At 46.5% G+C, this 25,048-nt stretch overlaps 1 protein-coding gene across 7 annotated transcripts in view; it reads left to right on the top strand.

Moving 5' to 3' along the window:
• dlg1b (discs large MAGUK scaffold protein 1b) overlaps window positions 1-25,048 on the top strand; it is a 100,336-nt gene that overhangs the window by 51,263 nt on the left and 24,025 nt on the right. For 5 of the 7 annotated variants that reach the window (XM_026149163.1, XM_026149167.1, XM_026149164.1 and 2 more), the window contains one exon: window positions 9,634-9,798. In XM_026149163.1, the coding sequence (XP_026004948.1) occupies window positions 9,634-9,798 (165 nt within the window). Of the gene's footprint in view, window positions 1-9,633; window positions 9,799-14,948; window positions 15,096-25,048 lie in introns of all 7 variants that reach the window. The other 2 variants (XM_026149166.1, XM_026149161.1) reach the window with 1 other exon arrangement.

The following is a 25,048-nucleotide window of genomic DNA, read 5'->3' as shown; positions in this document are numbered from 1 at the left end:
ACGTCATGTCAGAGAGTAGACTGAGTATTTGAATTACAATGATCATGGCAGCGTGGTGGCCTCACAGCAGGCAGTCCAGAGAGATGCCAGTCAGGTCTCTGGGAGCGAGTTTGTGCATGATCTCTGCATTTATTACAAACTGTAGTGTTGTGAGAATAAGGCAGAGTAACTACGCAGTTTAATGTCTCAGTGGGGATTACACTCTGGAGATCACTGATTGGAGGAGACAGATCAGGTGTCTTTTTAAACTCAGCCAGTCGTCAGAGGGGCACCAGCAGACCCGAGGATGTACAAAGTGATCGTATAAACTACTTTAACAACCTTTCATTTAAAGAACTTGCTGTGAGCAGCTTCACACGTCTTCAGAAAAACAATAAATCTGTTTTTCCACGTTTCAAATCATGTTTTAGTAAATTTGGATTAAACTTATTATGACAAACAAGTTAATTCAGGAAGATGTCCCGATTTAAACCCCAGTTGCTCTTTAATGCTCCATGTGTATGAGATGGGGTGTCTTTAAACCTGTGGTGGCTCAGCCTCTCCTGATCGTGTCCGCCGGCCTGCTCGGCTGTTTCCTGTTGTGCGGCTGTGTCTGAGCGTCTTTGAGGAAACGATGAGCGTAAAAACTTTGCTGTTCAACAAACGGCTCCATTTTTCATGTCTCGCAGCTCGTTTCCGTAATTGCTCTTCTCTTCGTGCCGGCCCTTGAACGACCCCTCTTAATGTGATTTCTGTGTAAGTGAGCAACACGTCACAGTCGTCCTCCTTTACTTGATTCAACTCCGAGGCTTCAGATGTCTCTGTTGGTCAGATCAAGTCGACTTCTTCCAACGATCTGGCATGAAATTACAGCCGAGGAAAACAAAGAAGGAATTCTTTACTGAAGCGGGAAAAACTGGAAGATTTTCTCTTGATTTGAGATGCTCAGACTACTGAAGCCCGGATTAGCTTCACAGGAAGTTTAAAGGAGACGGCTCACCCCAAAAGCTCTCATTTTCCATCTGCCCTGTTGAGCCGTTGTTTTTCCTGAGTGTTTTGAACTAAATCAAGTGCTTAAACTCGGAAAACTTGCACCGATTCTCAGCTGGAAAACATGGATTGGCAGCTCCAGGTTGTTGAAGTTAACTCAAAGTCTTTTTCTCTTGATGAAAACCAGAGTTGGAGATTGGCAGACGGATTGGTAGTGAGGGCTCAGCTGTTGATCTGCAGGTGGACTGATGTTCCTGTCCTCGCCTGTGACCACGAGCTGGTGGTGACTGAAAGGTGGTCCGACCGATAACGCGATGTTTTCTGAATGGGATGTTTTTAACGTTCCTAAGAGCATCTGATTGTTCTGGAAACTCCTTTAACCAAACTCTCGGAGCTCATTGATCCCAACCCTTCGTCTCTTTAAAGTTGGTGCTTTTAATTTGGCGGTGTCCTCCCGTTTATGACCTGACTGGCTCTCAGGTGATGTCACAGCAGAAGTAGGGGAAGCTATTCAGACTCAGAGCAGCGTCTGTCCCAGTTGACCTCTTGGCCCTCTGGGCTTTGATTGGGCAATAACCCATCGCCTGGAGGAGGAGGGGGAGGGGTTTGTGGTATCATGTGGAGCAGCGTGTTGACCTCTGAGCTGTGGTTCAGGAGCCGCTCGGATTACTCCCGTGTGGATCAGGGTTTGATTGGAATCTGGTGTTAATCTGTCGGGATCGGGATGCTCATAAATCAGGAGCTTAGACGTTCACACGGAGACGGTCGGAGTGCGAGCTGCCGCCGCCGCCGACACTTCTGCTCTGCTCACAGAGCTAGACTCACAGACTCACATTGATCGGCTGCCATCGACCGCTCTCACAGCCACTCACTCGATACATTGTGCCGGAAGTTATCAATCATTGTGGCGTCGAGTATTTAGGGAGCTGCTGTCTTTTTCTGAACCCATTTTCAGACTTTTGAACGGCCGTCTCTCTGGGTTTGTGAGATCATCTCGATTCACAGATCAGACCGACGGCTGTCAGATTCAAACGAGAGCGACGTATGAGGACCTTCTGCTCTTCACAGAGCGCATGTTAATGAGCTCATTTCACATGTTATTAATAAAGCTGGAAGAAGAGACGAATTTAAAATTCCAGCCCTGAAAAACTGCAGATTTAGAGTCTGGAGCCTCAGGCCCGTCGATACACTGCACCAGTTTAACGTCTGTGGCACAGACGAGCAGGAACAAGACCAGGACCTGGATGTTTTTAGCATCGCTCACTGGAGGAAACTTCAAAAAGTTCAGGTGAACTTTACAGAGTTGTCACCCTGTGGGTCAGACGCTGCTTGAAACCAGTTACAGCTCATGAACACTGTGGTTTTTACCATCTCGTGTCGTCGCAGGCTTGTTTAATTTAGTCATCTCACTTTGATCACACAGCCCTGTGGGTCCTGATGAAGGGCCTGAATCACAGAGCTTCTCTTTGGCCTATCAGTGACTGTAACATGTAGATTGCAGCCAAACAGTGTACCTAATAAACTGTCCTTTGAGTTTTTACCTCACTCGTGTAGAAAGCATGTTTAAAAGCTAAATAAATGGGCAGTAAATCTGATCTCAGACCAGCAGCGTGTGCTTAGCGTGTTTTTCTGTTCTGCTCTGCGGCTTTTAACGACACAAACAGCAAAGTCCTCCAGTTAGGTGGTGGTGAGTGAGTCCTCCGTCGGTTGTTTCTATCTTTCTCTTTGCATTCCTCTTCATCACCCCCTGAATCATCCAGCAGCCCTCCTCCTCCTCCTCGTCCTGAACATCCTGCTACATCCTCTCTGCGGTGATGCTCCTATTTATAGCAGCTTTTGGCAGGCAGGAGTCGGCGCTGTGCCGCCTCCTCCTCCTCGACAGCTCTCAGAGAAATGAGGAGGAGGAGGAGGAGAGGAGGAAGCTCTCTTCATGCAGAGAGTGTCATCAGTGGAAACCTCCCCGTTGCCTCCCACGTCCACACTTCCATTTGTGCCGCGGTCCACGGTGAGTGGGCTCGGCGTCTCGCTGATGGACCCTCTGACGTTACGCCGCATCGCTGCTTCAAACCTTTATTTCTCTTTGAATGTGGCCCATGTGGGCCCGGGCAGAGGGATTCGAACCTGTGACCTGATGCTTGGTTTGCGTGTGAGCGTCGCAGCGCTTCGATCTGCTTGCAGCTGCCTGATGCTTCGCCGACTGCCGCTTCACATCCAGCTCGAACTGCTCGAACATGCAGCACCTGGATGATTAACCAGAGCAGAAGCTTCTCGTGTTCAGTCACAGGTCAGGTCAGAGCAGCGCCTGCAGTGGAAACTGAATCTTTGACCAATAAAACAAAAAAACAACCCTGATGATGACTTTAAAATGTTTGTAGGAGAGATGGCTGAAAACTATGAATAATTAGTAACTAAACTTTAACCTCAGAGGAGTCGAGCTGTGGCGACCTTTAGACTCCCCGTGCTGCTCTCTGCCAGATAGTTTATATGTAAGCTGACAGGTTTCACACACAGCTGTGGTTTCAGTGGATTACAGTCTGTGGATGGAGCAGGCTCTGAAAAAGGTAACAGGATCGATGATCAGCGTTTCTGAGGACAGGAAGAGCCGTTAGCGTTTGTGTTTTCTAAGCAGAGAAAACACAAACGCTCACTCTGCTGGATTCTCACTGTTTGCTGGTGTAACTCGACTTGATGACTGTTAACAACGAGAAAATCGGCGGCACTGTCGTGCAGACTTTACGTGCTTGTAGTTCACAGCTCTAACGGAGAGATTTTCTTATTTTAGGTTTAGGAATCTCGCTGAACCCACTCAAAAACAAAAGCCTGTTTCCTGCCAGGACGAGTGATGAGTAACCTCGCTGTTCCTCGAGTGCTGCGGCGCCTTGGTGAAGCCTTCGATCTGAGCTGCAGAGGAGCGTTTCTCTACGCTGACCTCAGCTGCTGCCGCCCTCACTTTTATCTGCTCTTCAGCACCATATGCCCCGACAGCGGCGGCGGGCGACCCGACCTCGCCTTAGCTGCAAGTCATCGCGTCCCCTGGGCTCCTGGTCATGTGACCTGGCCCCTTCCGTCCGGTCCCTTCCCAGCTGTCTCAGCTGATTTTTCAGTTCTGTGCAGGAAGCAGGAGGCTGAAGATGCTGAACCGTCAGCGGTGCTTCCCCTCGGTCACGTAATCTGTGTTAATCTGTGGAGGGAATCCCAGCAGTTACTCCAGTAATTAAAGCAGGAATTAATCAGCCCGCACACCAGCGTTCAGCTTCACTTCCTGCTTTCAAATACTCAAACGACATAATCAGGCCACAGCGCTACAGAGCGCGCTCACCACGATGTGTTTTCCTTCTCTGGCTTCGCTGAGCCCAATGCGATCAATCGGGCTGAGAGGTCACACGAAGCGGTTATCAACTGGATAAGTTGCCCGGGGTTTATCCTAGCTGTGGAGGAGTCGGAGATTACAGCAGATACTCCGTTAAGTGAAAGTTCAGACGCGTGTGAGACGGTTTAATTCTTCCAGCTGAAGCTCTGATTACAAATATCTGATATCAGGTCAGTTCCAGGATCACACATGAAGCAAAACCACACAAGAGAAAGCTGGAGTAAAGTTGCTTCTGAGAGTCTGTAGGATGTGGTTCCACACCTGCTCATCTGTTACCATAACAACATAATGTTCTGTGGAGCAGGTTCGGTTTCCATGGTGAAAACACTTCTTCGTGGACATGTTCGCCTTACTGTTCGCGCGACTGTTGACCTCGCGAGCAGCTGCTGTCACAGAAGCTCATGAAAATGTAAATCTAAAAGTTTTCATCTCAGCGGTGGTCTCCCGTCGCCGGGGTTCCGGCTGTTCGGGGACGTAGGTACAGAGGCCGTGCAGCTGTAGGTGATCGGTGGACGTTCTGCAGAAGCAGAGTCAGACGATGTGATTGGCAGCATGCAATTAACACGAGTCTCGTCCAGCTGCACGGTAATCATGCACCCGTGAAATTATTCCTCCTCTTAATCGAGGTTATCTGCGTTTCAGATTTCTGCAGCGAATCATTATTTTTAATGATTAACTGAAGTGAAAGTGTTCGTATTAGTGATGATCTTCAGGCTGAAGCAGCAAGATTCAGTTTTACTGTGAGGTGTGACAGCAAACCGTCATCTGAAGAGAGGTCAAAAACACGTCAGCAGACATGTTTGAGTTACAGCACAAGGCCTGCTCGCCGCTCAGCGTAACGTTTGTACCGCTGACCTGAAACCGTGCAGAGCCCAAAACAGTAAAAAGTTACTAATAAGTTAAAACCTTTTAGCTTGTGATGGTCATGTCTGTATGATGTGCTGGCTGTAAGTCATAAGTGAGCAAACTAAAGTGACCCAGAAAGACTGATCCAAACACTGGGTGACAGTTCCTCTAATGACCACTAGAGGCTCCAGCAGAAATAAAGATGTTTACAGCCTGGTCTCTGGAGCTGACGCCTCCCTCATCACTGTATTCATAAGCAGCCAGGCTGTGCAGGTTTAGAAGAGTTGAGCTAATCCACTTATTTATCCACTTATTCTGAAGTTTACACAGGTTTGTTTTAAATATAGTCCTTCGAGCGACCTTACTCTGAACCTTCAGAGCTTCAGCGAGTCGACGGGTGACTCATGGCGGCATCATCCATGTTTTCAGTGGACGAGGAGAAAACTGTTTCGTTTCCATAGAATAAGCTACAGTGGTCGTGACATCACACACAGTCCTCTGTGTGGTGCTGTCATTAACAGCTGAGCGGTGTCTTGCATTGTTTAGCAGTTAAAGCAGGCGTGGAGGCAGAAATCGCAGCTTCAGTTTGATAAAATAACAGAGAGGTTTGGTGGAAGCAGTCAAGAGTGCTGAACACGACTCGGAGACAGAAACTACTCCAGTGTTTTTCCAGGACGATCATCTCAGACTGGACAGTTCGAGCTCCTTCTCACGGCCGGATGTCTGAGCTTCCTGAGCTTCCTGCGACCTTCCTCTGTGTTTGTCCCAGCTGGGCTAATCATGTGTCTCTCCTCTCAGACCGGCTTCATGATGCAGAGATCGGAGCTCTGTGGGGACCACGCCATCTGCTGCTAGTTTTTGCATCTTTGTTTTGGTCTTCCTCTGATCAGAATTGTGTGTCCTGCCATCCTCAGCCTGTGTGTGACAGTGAGAGAAAAGCTGACGCCTCCACAGCCGGTTCCTCCATAAAGAGCCAGCAGTCGGGTTAGGTCAGCATCAGACTCCATGTCTGTGCAGATCCGACTGCTGCCGACGCAGCCTCGACCTCATTTCCATTTGGACTTCCTGCTGGATCTGAGAAACATCAGCTCACAGTCAGGCTTCCTGCAGCCTCACAGACCTACACGGGTTTTGTAACAGCAGCTCAGCTGTAATTCAGCCAGTCTGACAGGATGAAGGTGTGATGGAGGCACCTGCACCGACATCAGGGGGACTGCTGTAGTTTGAAACATGAATCTGACGATGCTGCTGAGAGCTGCATCAGAGACATTTCAAATGAGACTGAGGTTTTTGAAGAATGTGATGGCACTCAGCAGCTGGAAGTCATGGTGTGGATGTTTTAGACCAGGCCGTGTTGACACCAGAGTTTTGGTGCTGTTATGAAGTTGAAATGAGTCGCTGTGCCTCAGACTTGTTCAGATTCACACTCTACATCTGTGGGTGTCGTCTGCGTGCCGCTGCCGCCTCTGTGCCAGCTGTCGTCGTCCTTCTTGAATTCACCAAACGCTGGCCGGCTGGCGCCTCTCAGCCTGATGAACGGAGGTGTTGCCCTTCGCGCTGTTTGCTGGCTCTGCGCCGGTCAGCAGAGGGATCGGGAGGACGGAGGCGTTAAAGGTTCAGGCCCTCAGCGATGATGGGAGGTCTGCAGTTTGAGGCGCTGCTCATCCAACAGCTCAGCTTCTGACCTGCCGGCTGATCCGGCCCACAGCCACTCAGGCGTGGGATAATCCCGTTCAGCCGCAGCTTAGCATCTCTTTGAAGTTGCTGCTGAAAGTTTCCGAGGTTCTTAGAGCGCCGTCAGGGTTTCACCAATCTGCCTCACGGCAAAACCTCCGACTGCAGCAAAGCAGGATCAGTGTTTGAGACCCTGATCGAGAAAAAGCCAAAACACTGGAGCCAACACCCGGCTCTGAAATCATCCCGAGATCCTGTCAGCACGTTATAAATGTACTCAGGTTACTCCTGATTTTTTTTCCCCTCCTTTTTAACCCATTAAAGTTGAATAATTCCCCCTCTTTAAAATCCCTGAGTGAAAACAGCCCCTGAAAGCCGAGGATTTCCTCAGAAACACTCACAAACCCCCATTTCTCCGACTCTGAAGCAGGCAGAATGAAAACCAGCAGAGAGCTCAAACCCTTGGATTTTCTCTGCATTATTCTCTTTGCTCCGATATTAAAACCAAACAATAAGACTTTGACGCTGAGAAATGCCGATCCAGCTGTGAGTGAAGAGGATGTAAGCGTTGGAGTAGCTCGGCAGTTATAAAGAAACTGTTTAGTGTTACAGCACAAATGAAACTGTGGCTAAACTGTGATCATACGTGTCTGTTTGTGTCATGTGACCTGAAAGCCTCGTCCAACGCGCTTCCTGTGCTGCTGTGTGTATACGAGCCTAACCAAGACACTGCCCGGCGTCGGTAACCCTCCAAAGCTGCGCTGGTGTTGTCTCCATTCATCAGCCACACTCATCATTATGTTGGAGCTGAGCACAGTTTGACTTTCTTTAGAACTGAAACAAACACTGTTTTAGTCTCTGAGGTCGGGATTCACACGTATCGAGTCTTTTAAATCGACTTCTGTTGGTCTCACTCTCATTTCTGAATTTAGTTCTTGTCCTTTGGGGCTCGTTTAACGCTCCTCGTGTTCAATTAGAAACACTCGCATTTTTCTTTTCAGACTCCTCAAAGACTCTTCGAAGTGTTGAGATGAAATAATAATAAAAACGCGCTGATGTTTCTTTAGCCGAGCCTCAGATGGTGGACTGAGTGTTTTTACTTTCGCAGCACTTACTGGAGCTGCATTAACTTCTATTTTCCTGAGCGTGGGCGAGCTGCCTGCATGTTCTCACAGTTTGTCTCAGCTGTTTAATTCTCAGTGGACTGGAGACGAATTTAGTCCATAAAAGTGTTTCTTAAAGTCAGGCCGACACAGACGGAAGGTTGCAACAATGTTACCACTGCCCTCAAATCGAGCAACGTGATTGGCTGCTGAAGCGTTTAAGTCCGTAGCTCCTTCACTGGGTTTTTTTTTTCTTCTTTTTTTAATAGGGAAAAGAAAGACTTACTTTCATAAAGAAACTTTATGATTTTAGGAAACAAATAAATCCTGCGATCTTAGTTTTTGGTTGAAATGTTTTCAGTCGGTTGAATTCCTGTTACACCTCCGTGATGTTCAGGTTTCTGATGTCCTCCTCCCGCTCAGCGAGTTGGCGCTCTGAAAAGTGCCCATCACTCGGTTTGGTTACGTAACCGCGTCTGTGCAGGACCGTCGAGTCGTTCACCTGTCACACTGAGCGTCTCTCCTCCCAAAGCCAGAAAACAGATGAGTAAGACTGGAGAGCTCTGACTCATCAAAATGTGAAGGCTGCCGATCAACGGACGAGGCCTCCGAGGAGGACTTCTGCTCGTTTTTATTTTATAAACTACACCGACTGGAGCTCTGACCACAACAGAGACCCAAGCTGTGATTGGATGTTTGTTGGAGAGGTGCACTCTGGGACTTGAGTTTCTTCTCTTGCACAGGTTTTCTTCACCTGCACCGATGATTCAGTCACAAGGGTTTGGTGCTGACGAGCAGTGAGTCACCTCCTTTTGTTGAGAAAAGCAGTCAGAGGATCAGAGAAGGATTATCCTTTAAATGGACTGGTTCTTATATAGCGCTTCTCTACTCTGAGCACTCAAAGCGCTTTATACAACTAATTCATTCACCCATTCACACAAGCACTTCCAAGCTTAAGTATCTAACATTCACACACATTCACACTCCGATGGCTGCATCGGAGAGCAACATGGGTTAGTATCTTGCCCAAGTATATTTGGCATGCAGACTGGAGCAGCCTGGGATCGAACCACCGACCTTCCGGTTAGTGGCTGATCGGCTCTGCCACGCTGGCGTTCTTTCTGAATTCCTTCCTGGGAATAACAAACTCACTTGGTGACACCTCCAGCTCACCAAGGCCAATCAGAGCCCCCAGAATTTTGGCTCTGTGGACCCGTGGGTCACATTACTGACCAAAAACTGCCCGTTTAGAAAGCTGAAACACAGAAAAGCAGGTTAGCTCATGTTTGGGTTTAAAATTTATTACAAAAAAGGTTTTAAATATGAGGTCTCTGCTGGTTTGTTTGTCTTTTATCGCTTTGTTTTCCCTTCTTTACGTTGAGGTTTTTGTTTTGTTAGTTTGTTGCGTTTTCTTCTCTGTAAATAATGAACCCGTAATTACTGATTCTCGCCACATGGTGGAGCCGCCTGCACTGTTGTTGTGCTCGAGTGGAGAGTTTCATGAAGATGTGTCGTGTATAATCGTGACAGCTGCTCCTCCCCGAGCCTGATTCTTTTGGTGGTTCTTCCTCCCCGCTGTCGCTGCTCATAGCGGTTCAACTCATTGAACTAGAGTTGTTGTCACATTGCTGTTGGCCCCGTTTTGCTGATTTTTGTGTTTTCCTGTTGCAGAAGTACAGGCACCACGATGAGGACTCGTCCCCCCAGGACCAGAGCTCCCCCCAGCTGACGGAGGAGGCGGGGGGCCCAGAGCTGGTCCAGGTAGCAGAGAAGAACCTTTCCCTGATCGAGAATGTGCACGGCTACGTCACCCACGCTCACATCTCACCGATGAAGGTAGGAGATGGCATTGTCTCAGCCTCCCGTCTCTCTCATTGGTCCAAACGGCGACTTTACTGGCTTCTCTTTCAAACAGTCAGCGAGCCACAGCCTTCATTTCAGACGTCCGTCACAGTCAGATCATTGATGAGCGGTGCATCATTATGTTCTGTAGCTGCAGCAAATAAAAAGCTTGCTCTCAGTTTCAGTGAAAACCTGCTTCTGGAGGTTTTTAATGTAATGTTTTTAAGTCCAACGGTCCTTCTGAAAAGACCTGGCTGAGCCAACATTCAGGCAAAATCCAAAATTTCAGCTCATAAAATATTCATGTAACGGGAACGTTTCATGGTGCACGAACGAGCCTGATATTCTGACCAGAGTTTGTTAAAATGCCAGTGAAGTTAAATGTTTTCATGTGTTTCTCATGTCTTTACATTTGTTTCCTGATGGCGACTTTTCGTGTTTATGTGTGCACACCAATCAGAGTCGCCGCATTCCACTTTAATCAGTCGATCAATCGACGAAGCAGGTTTTTGTCATAAAATGAGTATAAATGTCTTAATCTTAATCTGTTTTAGTCTCACACACACACACACACACAGACACACACACACACACACAGACACACACACACACACACAGACACACACACACACACACAGACACACACACACACACACACACACACACACACACACACACACACACACACACACACACACACACGTGGAGGCTGAGGCTTGTTGCTTGTATGTGTTGCATCATGTGACCCATTAAAATGCTGACGCTGCTCTGAAGCTCACACCTGTTTCCTGTCATCGCGCCATCACACACCTTTCAAATTCCTCTGGTCCACGTTTCAGTGTTACAGCTGCAGCAGGTAAAAGTCCAGGTGAGATCACCGCATGGTATTGTGGGCGGAGCCTGAGAATTCCCCCTGAGGTAAACCTACAGGATTAGATGTTTGGGGTCTCGATGTTGAGGCCGTCCAGGAGTTCCCGCTAGTGGACGCTTCCTAAAGTTTTCCATGAACAGAATCAAAGCTGTGCGATCATAAATGTGAAAGGACAGAAATTCTGTCAAACATGGATTCATCCAGCTCCTGATGTTTCATCCAAACATTGAGAGGGAAGTAGCAGCCCTGGCTGCTGGAACGCCCTGTTAGAGCTTCCTACTAGTTTCCCGGATTTTCCCAGTCTGAAAATAATTTAGGTGACTCAAACGCTTCAGGACAAAAGCACGAGCTGATATTTAAACACTTTCCTCGTGTGATGTGAGCAGCTTCTCTCACAGCCGGGCCTCGGTTTGGAAACCAGATCGCGCTCGGTCTGTTTCTCGCCGTCCTGGAAGCTCGACCAGGGGAATTTGGCGTGCTCCCAGTCACGTGACTCTGCCTCCTGTTCGTGCTGCTTCTGTCAGCGCCCGCTGTGTTTGTGTCTGTCGCCGCTCGGGCCTCCACGTTACTCTCATAACGACTGTGTGTGCCGTTAAAGGAGCATTTCACCAACTCCACACGTCCACGTTAATGTGTGTGCCCATCGTCTGTGGAGAAGAGCTGTCACGGTGCATTATGGGAAGTGTAGGATCCAGTGTTTTTGTAGCTTGGCCGATTAATTAGGGACAAGTGGACAGTATTTAGAAAGATGCTTTTTTCTGACGAGCTGTTAAAGTAAGACTGAAAATCTCTTTAACGCTTTCAAAACGTTTGAAATTATCTTTAAGTTTGTAAAAATAAAATGGATACAGAAAATAACCTTCAGTTTAAGCCGTTCTTGACAAAGAAGGTGATGAATTATAAATAGTCATTAAAATGACTTTTTCTTCCCACGTTTGATGAATAAATCGTTTAATAAAAGATCAGTTTAAATAAAAACAAAGGCTGCTTCGGTGAGATGTCGCTGTATTTCCAGCTGATTGTCACATAAATGTGTTTCCTCATCAGTGTGCAGCGGCGCCAGAGAACAAACGGAAAGGCCTCCTGCCTGAAATCTGCCTCCGTGTTTCGTGCTCAGAGCTGATTAATCCGATCTCCGATTAGCTGAGATGTGATATTTCACGGAGGTTTGACCCGTTTCACGCTGCACTGCTCGTGGTAACGGAGAACATGGGATCAGATCAAAGCTGGGTGGCTGTGACTCGCAGATGGAGCTCTGCTGCCATCGTGTGGAGATCAGATCATCTGCAGCACGAGGCCAAAGCGCCCTCACAGAGGGTGTTGATGCCGCACCAGGTGGATCTAACCCGACTTTCTTTGAGGCTTCAGTCTCTTATTTAAACCTTATTTAACAGAAATCTCAAAAATGTCTCTAATTTCTTTTTAATGTCTCGTGCTTTAAATATGAGACCTGTATGAAATCTGTAGGTGACTGCCTCCCAGTGTTTGTGAAGGGTATTACATCATAAATCACATGAACGAGGGAAATGAACGAGTCATGTTTTATAATCTCTCTTAATATAGAAAGATTTGTGTTCATTCTAAAGACTTTCGAGATCTGTCAGATTTTTGATGCTTTGTTCTTTGAAACAGAATAAAAAGCTCGTTAATTTTAAAGATAAGGCACGTCCACATAGTTCAGACAGCGGCTGACATAATTATGTCAAAGTAACGCTTAACATCGGCGTCCACAGCGTCAAAACTGGGAATCTGCTCGTGCTGAAAACACGGCTCACGCCAACACAGGTTCACGTGAACATCTGGAACTCCTGGAATAAAAATGCACCACAGTAAATGTGGAGAGCTGAGAGGAGCACTGTGTTTGGTGTAAAGATTTGAGATGATGTGAGAAGAAACTCCTCTAAACTTTGTTTCTATGCAGGAAACAATTACCGTTAAAAAGAAAAGGAAAGAAAAAACAGCCGAACATGAAACAGTCGAGCTGCAAACGGTTCAAACGCTCCGTCGATCGAAGGGAAGGACGCGCATTCTCACATCTGACCAGCCAAACTCGCTGAAACAGTCGGACCAGCATCAGATAAGCCTCAGAGAGCAGAAGGCATGAATAAAAAACTCTGTTCACGTGACTGAGTGAGTCCATCGTGGTCCGAGGGTTGGAGAAAGATCCGCTCAGTGCAGACGATAAAGTTTTAGTTGATCTAAAGAGAGAAACTGATCTCGATGAGGCTTTTTTGGGCCAGATGTTAAACACTGGATGAGGAGAATGAAGTCAAAGCTGTTTTGGTTTGTGTGTGAGCTAACGTCGGCCTCTGGGCTGCAGTTCTGTGGTGTAGTTGGAGGTTTATTGTGATGTGTTGTAGCCTTCACCTGTTCACTGTGTGTGTCCCCCTGTTGTATGTGGTTTTCCACACGTGTGTTGCAGCAGCGTTCACGCCTGATTCGGACTTGTGTGTTCGGTCCTGACAGTGTGACGGACTCGTCTCTGAGAGGGTTCAGCCTGCCGTCCAGTAAAAGCCTCAAAGTAACAGAAATGAACCAAAAAGTGCTGCAGAATCAATCAAGTCATAAATGTTTGACCCATTTTTGTTTCTACTGAATAAATCGACATGAATAAAAAAGACAAACCTCAGCAGGCTCATTGATCACTGATCTCCTGACCTGTGGTCACGCCGTTAACCATCAAAGCTCCTCCTCCTCTTTGTCCTCCTCATCAGTTTATCGCTCGCTCACCTGTGAACGCTCAGGTTTCTGTGATTCCTCTCCCTCAGATTTCTTCTTAAAGCAGATCTGACCTCATTTGTAATGATGTTCAGACTCTGATGATATTCTGTTATTCTTCTCGTCAGGTCTCATCTACAGATTCAAACCATCGAGGCGCTCTGTGTGCGTAAACATCGGTATGCGAGATGATGTCCAGTTCTGAGTTTAACTCTGGCGAGATGTTCAAATCGTCCCTTTTAACAATAATTTTTCTTTGTTTGGTGGAAATTAACCAAAAATTCAATAAATGGAATCAGTTATCAGCCTAGAGTTGTATATTTCCTGCAGCTCATCGAGAGTTTGTCATGAATATTAAGATAAAAATAATACGGCTTATTCTCTGTATTAGCAGCCAGGCTTTAAGTGCCTAAAGTCCCTCAGTCTCTCAGCTGGGCCCAACTGTCTAAAAGCACTAAATTGTCTTTAGGCAGTGACTTCTGATTGGTCGGGGTTAGCCAAAGATAGTAGCGTGCATGAAAACATCCCGTTTTACAGCATTAACCTTTCAGGCTGGTGAAAAATCGAAACAGCAAAGCATTGCAATATTTTGTGTACAGTCTGAATACTACAAACGAGAGGGCAACCTCTCTGCAAACAGTGGCAGTCTGACTCTGACTGCACTCGTTGTCAAAGGTTTGCAAATGAGTGCATCTACTTTACAAACGCAGACAGCCGGTTGGCATCAGTCTGAGTCTGTCAGGCAGCTGCAGGCATCCTGCTTAGATTCATGTAGAACAGACAAACTCGTGTAACAACTACATGTGAACCTCTGTGTGGACAGACGGCAACAGAGATGTGATTTTCTATGATTTCTCACAGTAAATTGTTGGTTAAGGTTAAACTGACTGTGCTACGTTCATTGTGTCCATGTCTGTCAGTCTCATTTTGCAGTGAGAACCATTATGCTGTTAGATGAAGTTATTGTAGTGGAGTCTGCCTTACAGTCTAAAGGACCTGCAGGTGACTGTTGCTGTGATTTGGCGCCGTATAAATAAATAAAACTGAATTGACAAAGTTTAACTTCAGTTTAAAATAGTGATAAATCACAGTATGTTTTTGCACAATAGTACAAATTGTTCAGAAAATGTTAAATTGCAGTAACATCACATGATGGGGTGAATCTGCCCTCTGACAGGAAGTGGACTCAGAGGAAGTTGATGTAAATTACAGAGTGTCGGTTTGAATCTGTAGATGAACGAAGGTAAAAGGTCCTGCTGACCGAAAGTCTTGGATCAGGTCTCGCATGTGTGCGGCCCCCGGGGGTGGAGGTGTCTGCGACTATCGTTAAAGCAGAAAGGTGGTGGAGACGAGTGCACTAGCCAATCAGAGGGAACCATGTTTGTCTGTCCAGTGTTTGCTGTGTTGTTTTGGTCGTTCAGTGTAGAAACATGTCACCTTCATCCGTACGGAGACGCCTCCCTGAGCGCTCCTCCGTGTCTGTCTGTCTGTGACGCTCCTCCTGCCGTGTCTGAGCGAGCCGCCGTGTCTCCTCCTCTGCTCCTCTGTCCTTTAGGTAGCGTCTCTGGAGTGCATCTTTGACGGCTCAACTTTAGGACAGCATCACCCGGAGCTCCCCTCCCCTACGTCCTCCACTCTCTACCCCCACGGAGAGGAAAGCCCCCTCCCCTCCTGCTCCTCCAACCCTTACCCCCCGATCCAGGTAAACCCCCACCCCTCACCTTCCCATCCCGCCGGGTTGTTTTCTTGGTACTGCTGTATTATTTCACATCGCCATCATGTTTCACACCTATCTGAAGCACGACGTGCTCTGATTACAAATGATTTGCTCTGTGGTAAAAACTCACATGTTTAAACTGTAATAAATTAGCATTTTTAGTGGTGTGGCCTCTTTGGCTGACAGGTGGATGGTGACACAGGCGGCTGTAGCTGCTGTGCGTGTTTGTGCTGTGGGAGTGTTTTGGAGCGTGTTTAGTGACATTAGCTGACAGTAATATGGCTGCTGTGAGGTTAGTGTACCGACAGGCCGTCCAAGAAGTCTGAGCGCGAGCGCTGGGGAACTGTTAGGATTGTATTTGGAGGTTACTGAGCGTCAGTGAGCCGGTGTCTGTGTGATGCACCCGTACAGCTTGCTAACATGCTAATTCTGGTGTTTAACCCTGCCATAGAACCAAGTCTGCCAGAGCTTACTTTATATTTTTACATGCTGTGGAGCCATTTGTGGGAGCATTTCAAGTTGCTATACATCAATACAACTGTTATAGCCCAAATTTTAGTAATATGTCTGCATTAAGTCCACAGTAACTACATAAATTGCAAAAAAGTGCAATACACATATTTTACACATATTTCTACTTAGAGAAAAGTTGCAAAAAATAGTTTACAGCAACAGCAAATTTATTTTGAGTGTCTTTATCGTTCTATTTTTTAGATACACCAATTTTTATATACTGCAGAAAAAACAAAATTAAATATTATAATGCAAATTTGCAAAGAAAACAGCAGGTGCATCAAAATAAACTATTTAAAGCAGTGCAATTTCTGTTCTAAGCATCCCAGCAACTATTCAGAAAAGCATGAAGTCCAGCATGACTTTTAAAAACACCAGTATAGGCTTATAAGGCCCATAAGTAAATTAAAAAAAAAAAAAAAAACAACTACATTTCGGTTTCGGCCAGGAAATGGCGGACATGCGATAGTTCGCGCTGACGTCTATTCCAACCTAGGAAGTGTTACAAACAGCTGATCGGCAAAGCGTGTTTCTGGAATATTATGTTTTTGTTACTGTGGTTTTTATGTAATTTTTGCAAAGCTTTATGTGGAAGGAAACCGTGACCGAGGACAAGCTGATGGCATCAGATGTAAGTACAACTCCTCCGGTTTCATATGCAAAAAAAAAAAAAATTATTGAGCTAGCTACGTGGTTCTGGTTCTACAGGGATTTAAAAATAGTTACCAAAACGTAGCGTGCTGCTCCGACCGGCTTTAAAGGGTTAAAGGGTGATGGTGTAATAGCTGACTGTCTCAGTGACTCAGTGCAGATGAAGTCCTGCATGTTTTGAGTCACACAAGTGATCTCAGGCCGTTTTCTCACCTGTGGGTCGTTTGCTCTGCTCTGATCCGGTCGATGAGTTTGTAAACCTGTAGCTTTGACTGCGGTTCGGTTTGTTTTCAATCACACCTGCACAAACGACCCGCACCAAGCTCTAACCCGAGGTCGATTTAAAAGGACTAAACATCGTCTTCAGCGTGGAGACGTTTCTGTTTTCAGTGTGTGCATTAACAGGTATTCATTCTACAAGCTCACACCTGTGAATCTGTAAGTCTTCATGTCGCACATGCAAAGAGCCGCACACATCTCGACTCCTCACTGGTTGCTGTGGTACGTTTGGTGGTGAAGCTGGAGCTGAGAGTGAAATGTGCAGAGTGCAGGAAACGTGAGCAACGGTAGACCAAACCGCAAACTTGGCTGTGTGCACAACTTATCTGTAGTGAAGTTTGAGGGTCTTGCAAACTGCAGGAGTTTCCTGTGTTGGCAGGCGTGCCGATGAGTCAGCAGCAGGTCTCTGTTCGATTCCCGCTGACCCGCAGCTTTACTGAATGTCACTGATTTGTTTTTCACATGTTTTACCTGCAACTGTCCAAAGATAAAGAACAGAGGTGGGGGGGTTTTGGCCCTGATCCGTGCAGCTGTTTGTGCCTCAGACTCTTCAGCACCTCCAACACTCTTTGGAGGAATCTCTTCATCCAGCTCTTCATTGTTTCTTAAACGTTTGATCTGCAGCGGCCGCCCTGCCTGACGTCAGCAGGTGGATGCTATCTCCACCGCCTCCACGGCGATAACGCAGCAAATGGACTGTCACATCCCACAAAGACGGCGAGGGCCGCGAGGACGTACTGTACGCCCCTGTGTTTATTGTCCCTTTCATTTTTTTTTTCATCTCGTTTTCTCCACCTCTCACTCGACTTGCTGTCCTCAGCAGCGCCATGGCAACACAGGAGATGAATGTCGACAAAGAAAATCCAGACGGCAGGAAAATGGAGGAGGAGGAGGAGGGGTGAACCTGCACGGAAGGACAAGGAACGATTTAGTGAGGCTTTCAGTAACACTGTGAGGGGGTGATGATAAAATGGAGAGCTGCCCTCCTCTTCGTCCCCAACAGAAAGATTTACAGCTGCTCTCAAGTATATTTAGCAGCAGAGCTCATGAAACGAGGGCTCCTTCATCGTCTCCGCTGCACGTCGGTCCGGGGAGGACGGGCCAGCTCTATTTAAAGCTTTATGAAGTTTCAGGGAAACCGTTCAATGTCGGTGCGGACGTCTTCATGAGCGGGAAACTCGTGGATGGCGGGGAAAACGTGTTCATTTAAGCATTTATGATAGGTTCGTACACTGTAAGAAGAAACACGAGTGGCCGATCTCACAGCAGACAGAAACTTACATGAGTTTAAAGTTTATGTGCCAGGTTTTCTTCTTCATCACATCAGTGAGATAATTTATTAATTTATTTAAAAAAATGCATTTCTAACATGTTTTACTGAGGTTTTCTCTCCTGAAACTAAGGTTTCTGCTGCAAACAGGCTTCAATGTTTCCCTTAAACACTATGTTCTGCATCTGGACCAAACGTGCTCCTCCTTTTGCCCCGTTTGTACCGATTCAGTTTTCAGGAACTTTGGTTCATTAGTTTTCGTGTAATCGAGAAACGGTGAAAGTGTGCAACAAACTGAGTAACAAAGAAAAATCCAAACCTCGGTACAACTCAGAGTCTTGACCTCAGAACTTCTACTCAACATATTTACTCTTAAATTCATCTTAAAATCAAATAAATGTGAAGCTTTTGACTCATCGCTCTCTTCTCTTTGTATAAAATGAAGTTTGGTCTTTGGGGTTCATCCACAGCCTGGTTTAAAGGACACGGTGGCCTCAGGTCATCAGTATCAGCTGCTACGTAAAGCGGGGTGTCATCATCGTACAGGTGTGTTTCCTCTGGCTTATGGATCAGGTAACTGTTTGAAAGGCGTGTCCTGGGCAGAGCCTGGTGGGACACCATGTCAGAGGTTTAGTGTCTGTAAGAGAAGCTTTTAATCACTGTTTTCATCAGTGACCTCAGGCCCAACATGGCGCTTACAGCAGAAAACCTTTAAAGGACTAAAATTGAGACAAACATGATTCACCAGAAAGTCTTGTTTTATTAAGAATATGACCACAACTTTAGATTCTTGATATCAATCTAGTAAAAATTATACAAATTAAAGCTGTTTGACAGTTTTAACCCTTTAAGACCTACCATAGAACCAAGTTCGCCAGAGCTTATATTATATTTTTACATGCTGTGGAGCCATTTTTGGGAGCATTTCAAGTTGCTATACATCAATACAACCATTATAGCCCAAACTTTAATAATATGTCTGCATTAGGTGCATAGTAATTACATAAATTGCAAAAAAGTGCAATAAACTACAAAAAAATTGAAAATCGTTTTTGTTTTTTTAACATATATTTCTAGTTAGAGAAATTTAAGAGGCTTATCCCTCAAAACTGTAAATACAAAAAAGTTACACAAACTAGTTTCCCACCACAGGAAATTTATTTTGAGTGTCTTCATAGTTTTATTTTTGAAATACACCAATTTTTATACACTGCAGGAAAAACGAAAATAAATATTATAGTGCAAATTTGCAAAATAACAGCATATGCATCAAAATAAACTATTTCCAGCAGTGCAATATGAGTCCTCAGCATCCCAGAAACGACACAGAAAGTCATAAAGTCAAACATAACTTTTTAAAACACATAACAAGTAAAACACAAGCTCATAAGGCCCCGATCGTAAAAAACTACATTTCCGCAAAATTACGTCACTTCCGGTTTCGGGCAGGTCATGCGGTCATGTGATAGTTCACGCTGATGGACGTAGGAAGTGTTACAAACAGCTGATGGATCGGCGAAGCGTGTTTCTGGAATATCATGTTTTTGTTGCTGCAAGTGATTTTTATGCAGTTTTTGCAAAGCTATATGTGGAAGGAAACTGTGACCGAGGACAAACTGATGGCATAAGATGTACGTACAACTCCTCCAGTTTCATATGCAAAAAAAATTATTGCGCTAGCTTACTTGGTTGCAGAGCTACCGGGATTTAAAAATAGTTACGCAAAACAGAGCGTGCCCGCTCCGACCGGCTGTAAAGGGTTAAATGCAGTATATGCACCATACTTTAATAAGAAAACATTTATTTCGTTTGGACAAAAGGAAGCAGGCGAGCAGGTGGATAAAACCAGACTGACATTTTGGCCCAGCCTTCAGACTAGCACCACTTACATACGGATATATTTTTTTAGCAGGCAGTAAAGAACGAAGAGCTGACGTAGAGTGATGTGACTCTGATGCTGACGGTGCATGTTAATGAAACGGACACTTTGCTTCATCATGTGACAGACTTGGACTCATCTGTACTTCCTGTTCTCAGGTTTATGACCTTAAAAGGAAAATGTACAAAATCACGTAATGAAGTGAAAATTGCAGAATAATAACAGCCATTTAAAAACAAATGATGAGTGCAGGTTACAGCTGCGTGTTATAAATCATAGTTTTTAATCTATAACATTTAAATGACTAAAGAAAAATGTTGTATTCTAGATTTATCAAAATTATATCAATGCTGCGCTACAGAAATAAAAAGTGGTCTCCTTGAGACGTGCAGACGTCCATTGATCTCTGATGTTCCTGTGGGCCGGATTTGGACCCTGGGTGGCCTGTTTCTGGCCCCAGCACCACATGTTTGCCACCATTGCTCTAAATGAACTCACTGTGCTGTCGTGACCGCCACTCCTGTGATCTCCACACCGGGAAAACTCGGAGTCTTCCCTGCTGACTCATTTTCGGAGTCTGAAGTAGGACAAAGGTCAGCTGGACCAACCCCGCTGAGAGGGAGGAGGAGGAGGAGGAAGACTGTGTGAGGTTTCCAGACTGCAGAGAGAAGAGATCAGAGGACCAACTTCCTCCCTGCCTGCGCTCTCTTTAAACGCGCACACACACACACACACACGCACGCACACACACACGCGCACACACACACACGCACACGCTCTCTCTCTCGCTCGTCCTCTCGTCAGCCCTGCAGTCTGCTGTTGCTGTCTGCTCCACACAGACGGAGGCTCGCCGACCGGCTGCCGAGCGATGCTCTCTCACCCCGTCGCCACGTTAATCCCCCCCCAGAGGCTCCGCGCTTTCTCCCCCCGTCACCCCCGCGCCACGACGAGCGTTTATCCCCGCTGACAGGAAGAGGACGACCGCGGTTCGGCTCATCTCCCGGTCACCTCCGTCGGCTCCTCTGCAGCCTCCCTGTTTGTGTCTGAGAGGAAGAAGACGAGGAGGTGGGGTGGGGGGGGGGGACCCAAGGTGGAGTGAAGCCCCCTCCCATCGTCTGTTCTCCAGCCAGCACCACCTCTGCCACCCCGCAGCCTGCAGCAGGAGCAAGGAGGCGCAGAGGAGGCGACACACCACCTTCAGCGCAGCAGCAGTGGCGGCATCAACATGCTCAACTCTGTGTGGTACGCCAAAAAGATGGGCCGCCGCATCATGGGCACCCTGAGGAGAACCAAGCGGCTCCACCGGCGCCTACTGGTAGGTCGCCCCCCCCCCCCTCCTCCAGCTCCTCCACCTCCCACCTATGAGGAAAATAAATCCTCCCAAAGGTTAGGAGGTAGGGGGAGGTGCTGCAGCGTGCAGCGTGACTCATTTCCTAGCACGTGTGTTCATACGGTCATGCACTCCCCCGTGTGTGTGTGTGTGGTGAACGTATTGATCGGGCCGTCTGCTGCGTGACGCTGCTGGCTGATGTGTAAAAGTTGCAACAGGAGATCTGCTGCTGCTGCGTCATGTGTCGGCTCGCGCACAAACGCTCACATCTGGTCCAGAAACGCCCTCGATCCGCATCCAGCAGATTTACGTCGTGATAAAGAACATGCGGCAGCGCGTGTGTGTGTCACTGAGGTGATTTGTTGATAAGGCTGCAGCGGCCGTGAGCGGGTTTTTACATTAACGTGTCGTCTCAATGTGTGAATGTTCCAGAGCTGTGCTTTGAATCTGACGGCGAGGACGAGGTGGCGCTCGGAGTCTCGGGGGTCCGTGTTGGTGTCGTACCTGTGCAGGTTTCCCTGACCCGCTCTCTGCCTCTGTGTGGCTACGCTGAACAGGTTTACCTGCATAAACAGCAGCATCATGTTCTGGGCAGATGTGAGGAACCCCTGCAGTAGCACATGCCTTCCCTGGCGTTGCCTAGCAACCTCTAGGCTCCTGACACACAGCGCTACCCGACCACCTCCCCCCGTTTACTGACACACACACACACTCATACGTTAACATACATGCTCGTCTGCAGCTGTATTTTTATCACAGCGAGGTTGTAACGGGTGGCGTCATGGTTACAGCGGGCTATGACGCGACGCCTGGACGACGTGGAAGGCGTTTTCGGTGGCAACGAACCAGCTGAGGATCGTTTAGCAGCTAAAGAGGCGATAATTCCCCTCAGGTGCTTTCACGCCTCCCGAGTCGGATCATATGTTGTTGTTCAGTTTATTCGTGCTGCCTCCGGGTGGAGGATCAGACTCTGTTACAAACGGGAACACACTGGACTTCCCAGGGACGCACTGATCCAACTTTTCCATCTCTGATGCCGTTCCTACGACACCTGACAACGTAGCATCGTTAATATTACTCTGTAATCCTCACTGTGAGAAAGAGACTGGAAGTCATCCTTTTATTTTCCAGTAAAACGCTGAGCAGTGGGTGAAATGTTTGCCACTGTGGGCTCTGTCCACAGGCCGATTCACCTGTGACCCAAATATCTCATCAGTGTCTGCTTCATCGTTCCTGCTGTTCTCATCGGTCACATCAGGAGGTCCTGGCAGGATTCAACTCTTAAACATGTTAACATGAGTCTGAAGTCAGACTCGTGGTCATTGTGGGTTAGCATTGTTCTTCGACTACACACAGAAAGGAATGATGTGAAATGCACAGGTGTGGTCCTTCAGGGGGCGAGCAGCACATCATCGGTGCGTAGTCCGAATGCTGATTGGCTGAAATGTTGTCATGAGGTTGGTGACATAAAGTTGTGGAAATGGTAGACTGAGATAAACCACTTACAGATGGACGTCTGAGTTTAGTTATAATTAGGTAAATGAAGTCAGCGGACAACATTTTCATGGAAAATAATACGAGTGGTGATAATCCAGCTGTTGACACGAACGTCACAGCCCAACAATCACGCCGACGAGCGAGCTCACAGCTGGAATCAAACCTCGGGTAGTTTTGTAGTTTCAGAGCTGATTGTGACGACTCCTGGATCAGAGGCCACGCAGGAGGTGAGATGAGGACTGGAGCTGATGATGGGAAAGTTTGATTGTTTATAGTTTGTGAGTCATCGTGAGATTGCAGCTGTCAGACGATCATTAACTGCTTTTCTTCAGAGAGAGATATGACACCCAGCAGGCAAACAGAGCTAAAAGCACCATTAATGACTGTTGTACATGAGCACAGTGTGAGGAAAGAGTAATAATGTGACGTGAAGACTGAAGTGCTGTGTTTGGTGCGGGGCTGTTGAAATGCACGGTTTAATTTACCCCGAGCAGCAGACGTTACTTTGTTTGGCAGGCGAACCTGATGAAGGTCTGTGTTCATGTCAAAGTTACTCTAATTACATCCAGACATCACCGAAGTCCAAATCTTTCATCTTTCATTCTGACAGTTGAACTGTTAAATGGAAGATTTTACTGTCAGATCCAAAGTGACTCTCCTGGGTGGGTTGGTAGTTCTACTCCTCTGTTCCCTCGTGGGTTGTTTAGTGTTCGGGCAGAGCAGTCCAGACGTGACTCGGAGCTCTGATTCATGGCTGTAATCTGTTTCCTGTCCCGTCAGGTGTGACTCATGTCAACACAATTCTTTCATCTGTAATAAAACGATCAGCGTTGCTGCTTTAGCAGGTGTAACAATTAAGTTTAACATCCATGAAAACAGAATTTATTCAATTTAACGGAGTTAGAAGTTAACAGGAAGTACGCTCGCTAGTTTCCACCTAAACATGTTGTGCTACGTGATTGCTAGCGACACAGCTATGTTAGCATAACTTTAGCACAGTGAAGCTGGAGGATGAACGCCAACTTTTTTCCACTCATTAGAAGTTAACGTGAGGGATTCTGGTGGTTTGGGACAAATGAAATCGCATAGCAGGATGCTGTACACCGGGCAAACTTCAGTCAGGGGAACAACTGAGATAATCCATCCACAATACGAGGTTAGTTATTAATATACTGCAACAACATGGGAACAGAGCAGCTGCGAGAGAATTCAGCATTAATGAATCAATGTTACGGAAGTGGAGGAAGCGCGGTTTTTCGCTTTCCCCTTATTTTAAAAGTGCTTCATCTCTTTGCTGTGACTGTCAATCGCCATAATTTGCAGATGATAATGGTTTTAGCCGCTGCGATGCTTTCGATCAAAACAGGCGCAATTTGATGACATCATCAACATGCGCTATCGCGATAGAGCGGTATAGTCAAAATCTCTATCGTTGGCCAAATTTATATGGTTTCTATCGTTTCCATCGCCCACCCCTAGTTGAAGGTAAACCCTAACAACATGGGGTCAGCTACTTCAGTGATAACGCTGCAATCACCCATAAAACGGGGTTCTTCTCAGTCGTTGCCAAATATTTGCTAACGGGGGATTGTGGTGGTGTTGGGATTCTCTGATTCTCAAACTGAACCAACCTGAACAGAATTGAAATGATTTCGTTCTGAAGTAATTTTCTGGAATTTCAGTAAGCACGATTGACCCACCTGTAGTTAAGTCCGTGAATCTGTTTTAACTCACTGAACACAAATCTGCGGATTTTTTCTCTCTTAGTTTTTATAAAGAAAAGCAAACAGCAGAAATCGTGACAGAAATATCTCACATCCTCTGGCTGCTGCTGTTATGGAGTAACACAAACAGGCCGGAAACTATCGCTATATGCAGATGATGTCGTTTTGTAAAAGCACAAAATCAAATGGATCATTCCTAAAGCTGGTCGTAAAAGGCCTCCACGGTTCTGCTGATAACCTGCTGTGTTCCTGCAGTTTCCTGTGAAATGAGGTAGAGCTGGGCGATAGAACGATATGTGTTGCGAAATAACTTTTTCTCGATAGAAAAATTTAACTATTGCGATAGGCCTCATCTCTCTTGTCCTCTTAAAAAAACAAAAAAAACCCAGCCAATCCAAATTAAGTAACGCAGAGCCGAACCAATCACAGCCACAGCGTCACGTCACGTGACTTATTACATACAGCACAAGTCCCAAGCCGGTGTTCTGACAAACCATCCTACTTTGGCAAAACATGCTACTGTAAGTAGTTTATGCACATTTCTGCTGTCACAGAGCAATTCCAGCATCAATTTAAGTAGGTATGACGGTTTGCCACCCAACTTTGCCCATCAGAGTATGCTTGTTGCTCATATGCATACAGCCAGAATGGTTTTCCACTTCATTTTACCCGTTAAAGTATGCTTGTAGGTAACATTCACAAAGGTAGGTTGGTTTGGCAGTTAATTTTACCGGTCAGAGTATTTTTCTAGCTAATATTCACAAAGGTAGGACAATTTGCCACTGAATTTCGTGT

The sequence above is a fragment of the Astatotilapia calliptera genome, chromosome 18 (assembly GCF_900246225.1).
Source record: "Astatotilapia calliptera chromosome 18, fAstCal1.2, whole genome shotgun sequence".
Lineage (NCBI taxonomy): Eukaryota > Metazoa > Chordata > Actinopteri > Cichliformes > Cichlidae > Astatotilapia > Astatotilapia calliptera.
Note: the sequence above shows the minus strand (reverse complement) of the source record. Positions and strands in the feature narration are given on the sequence as shown.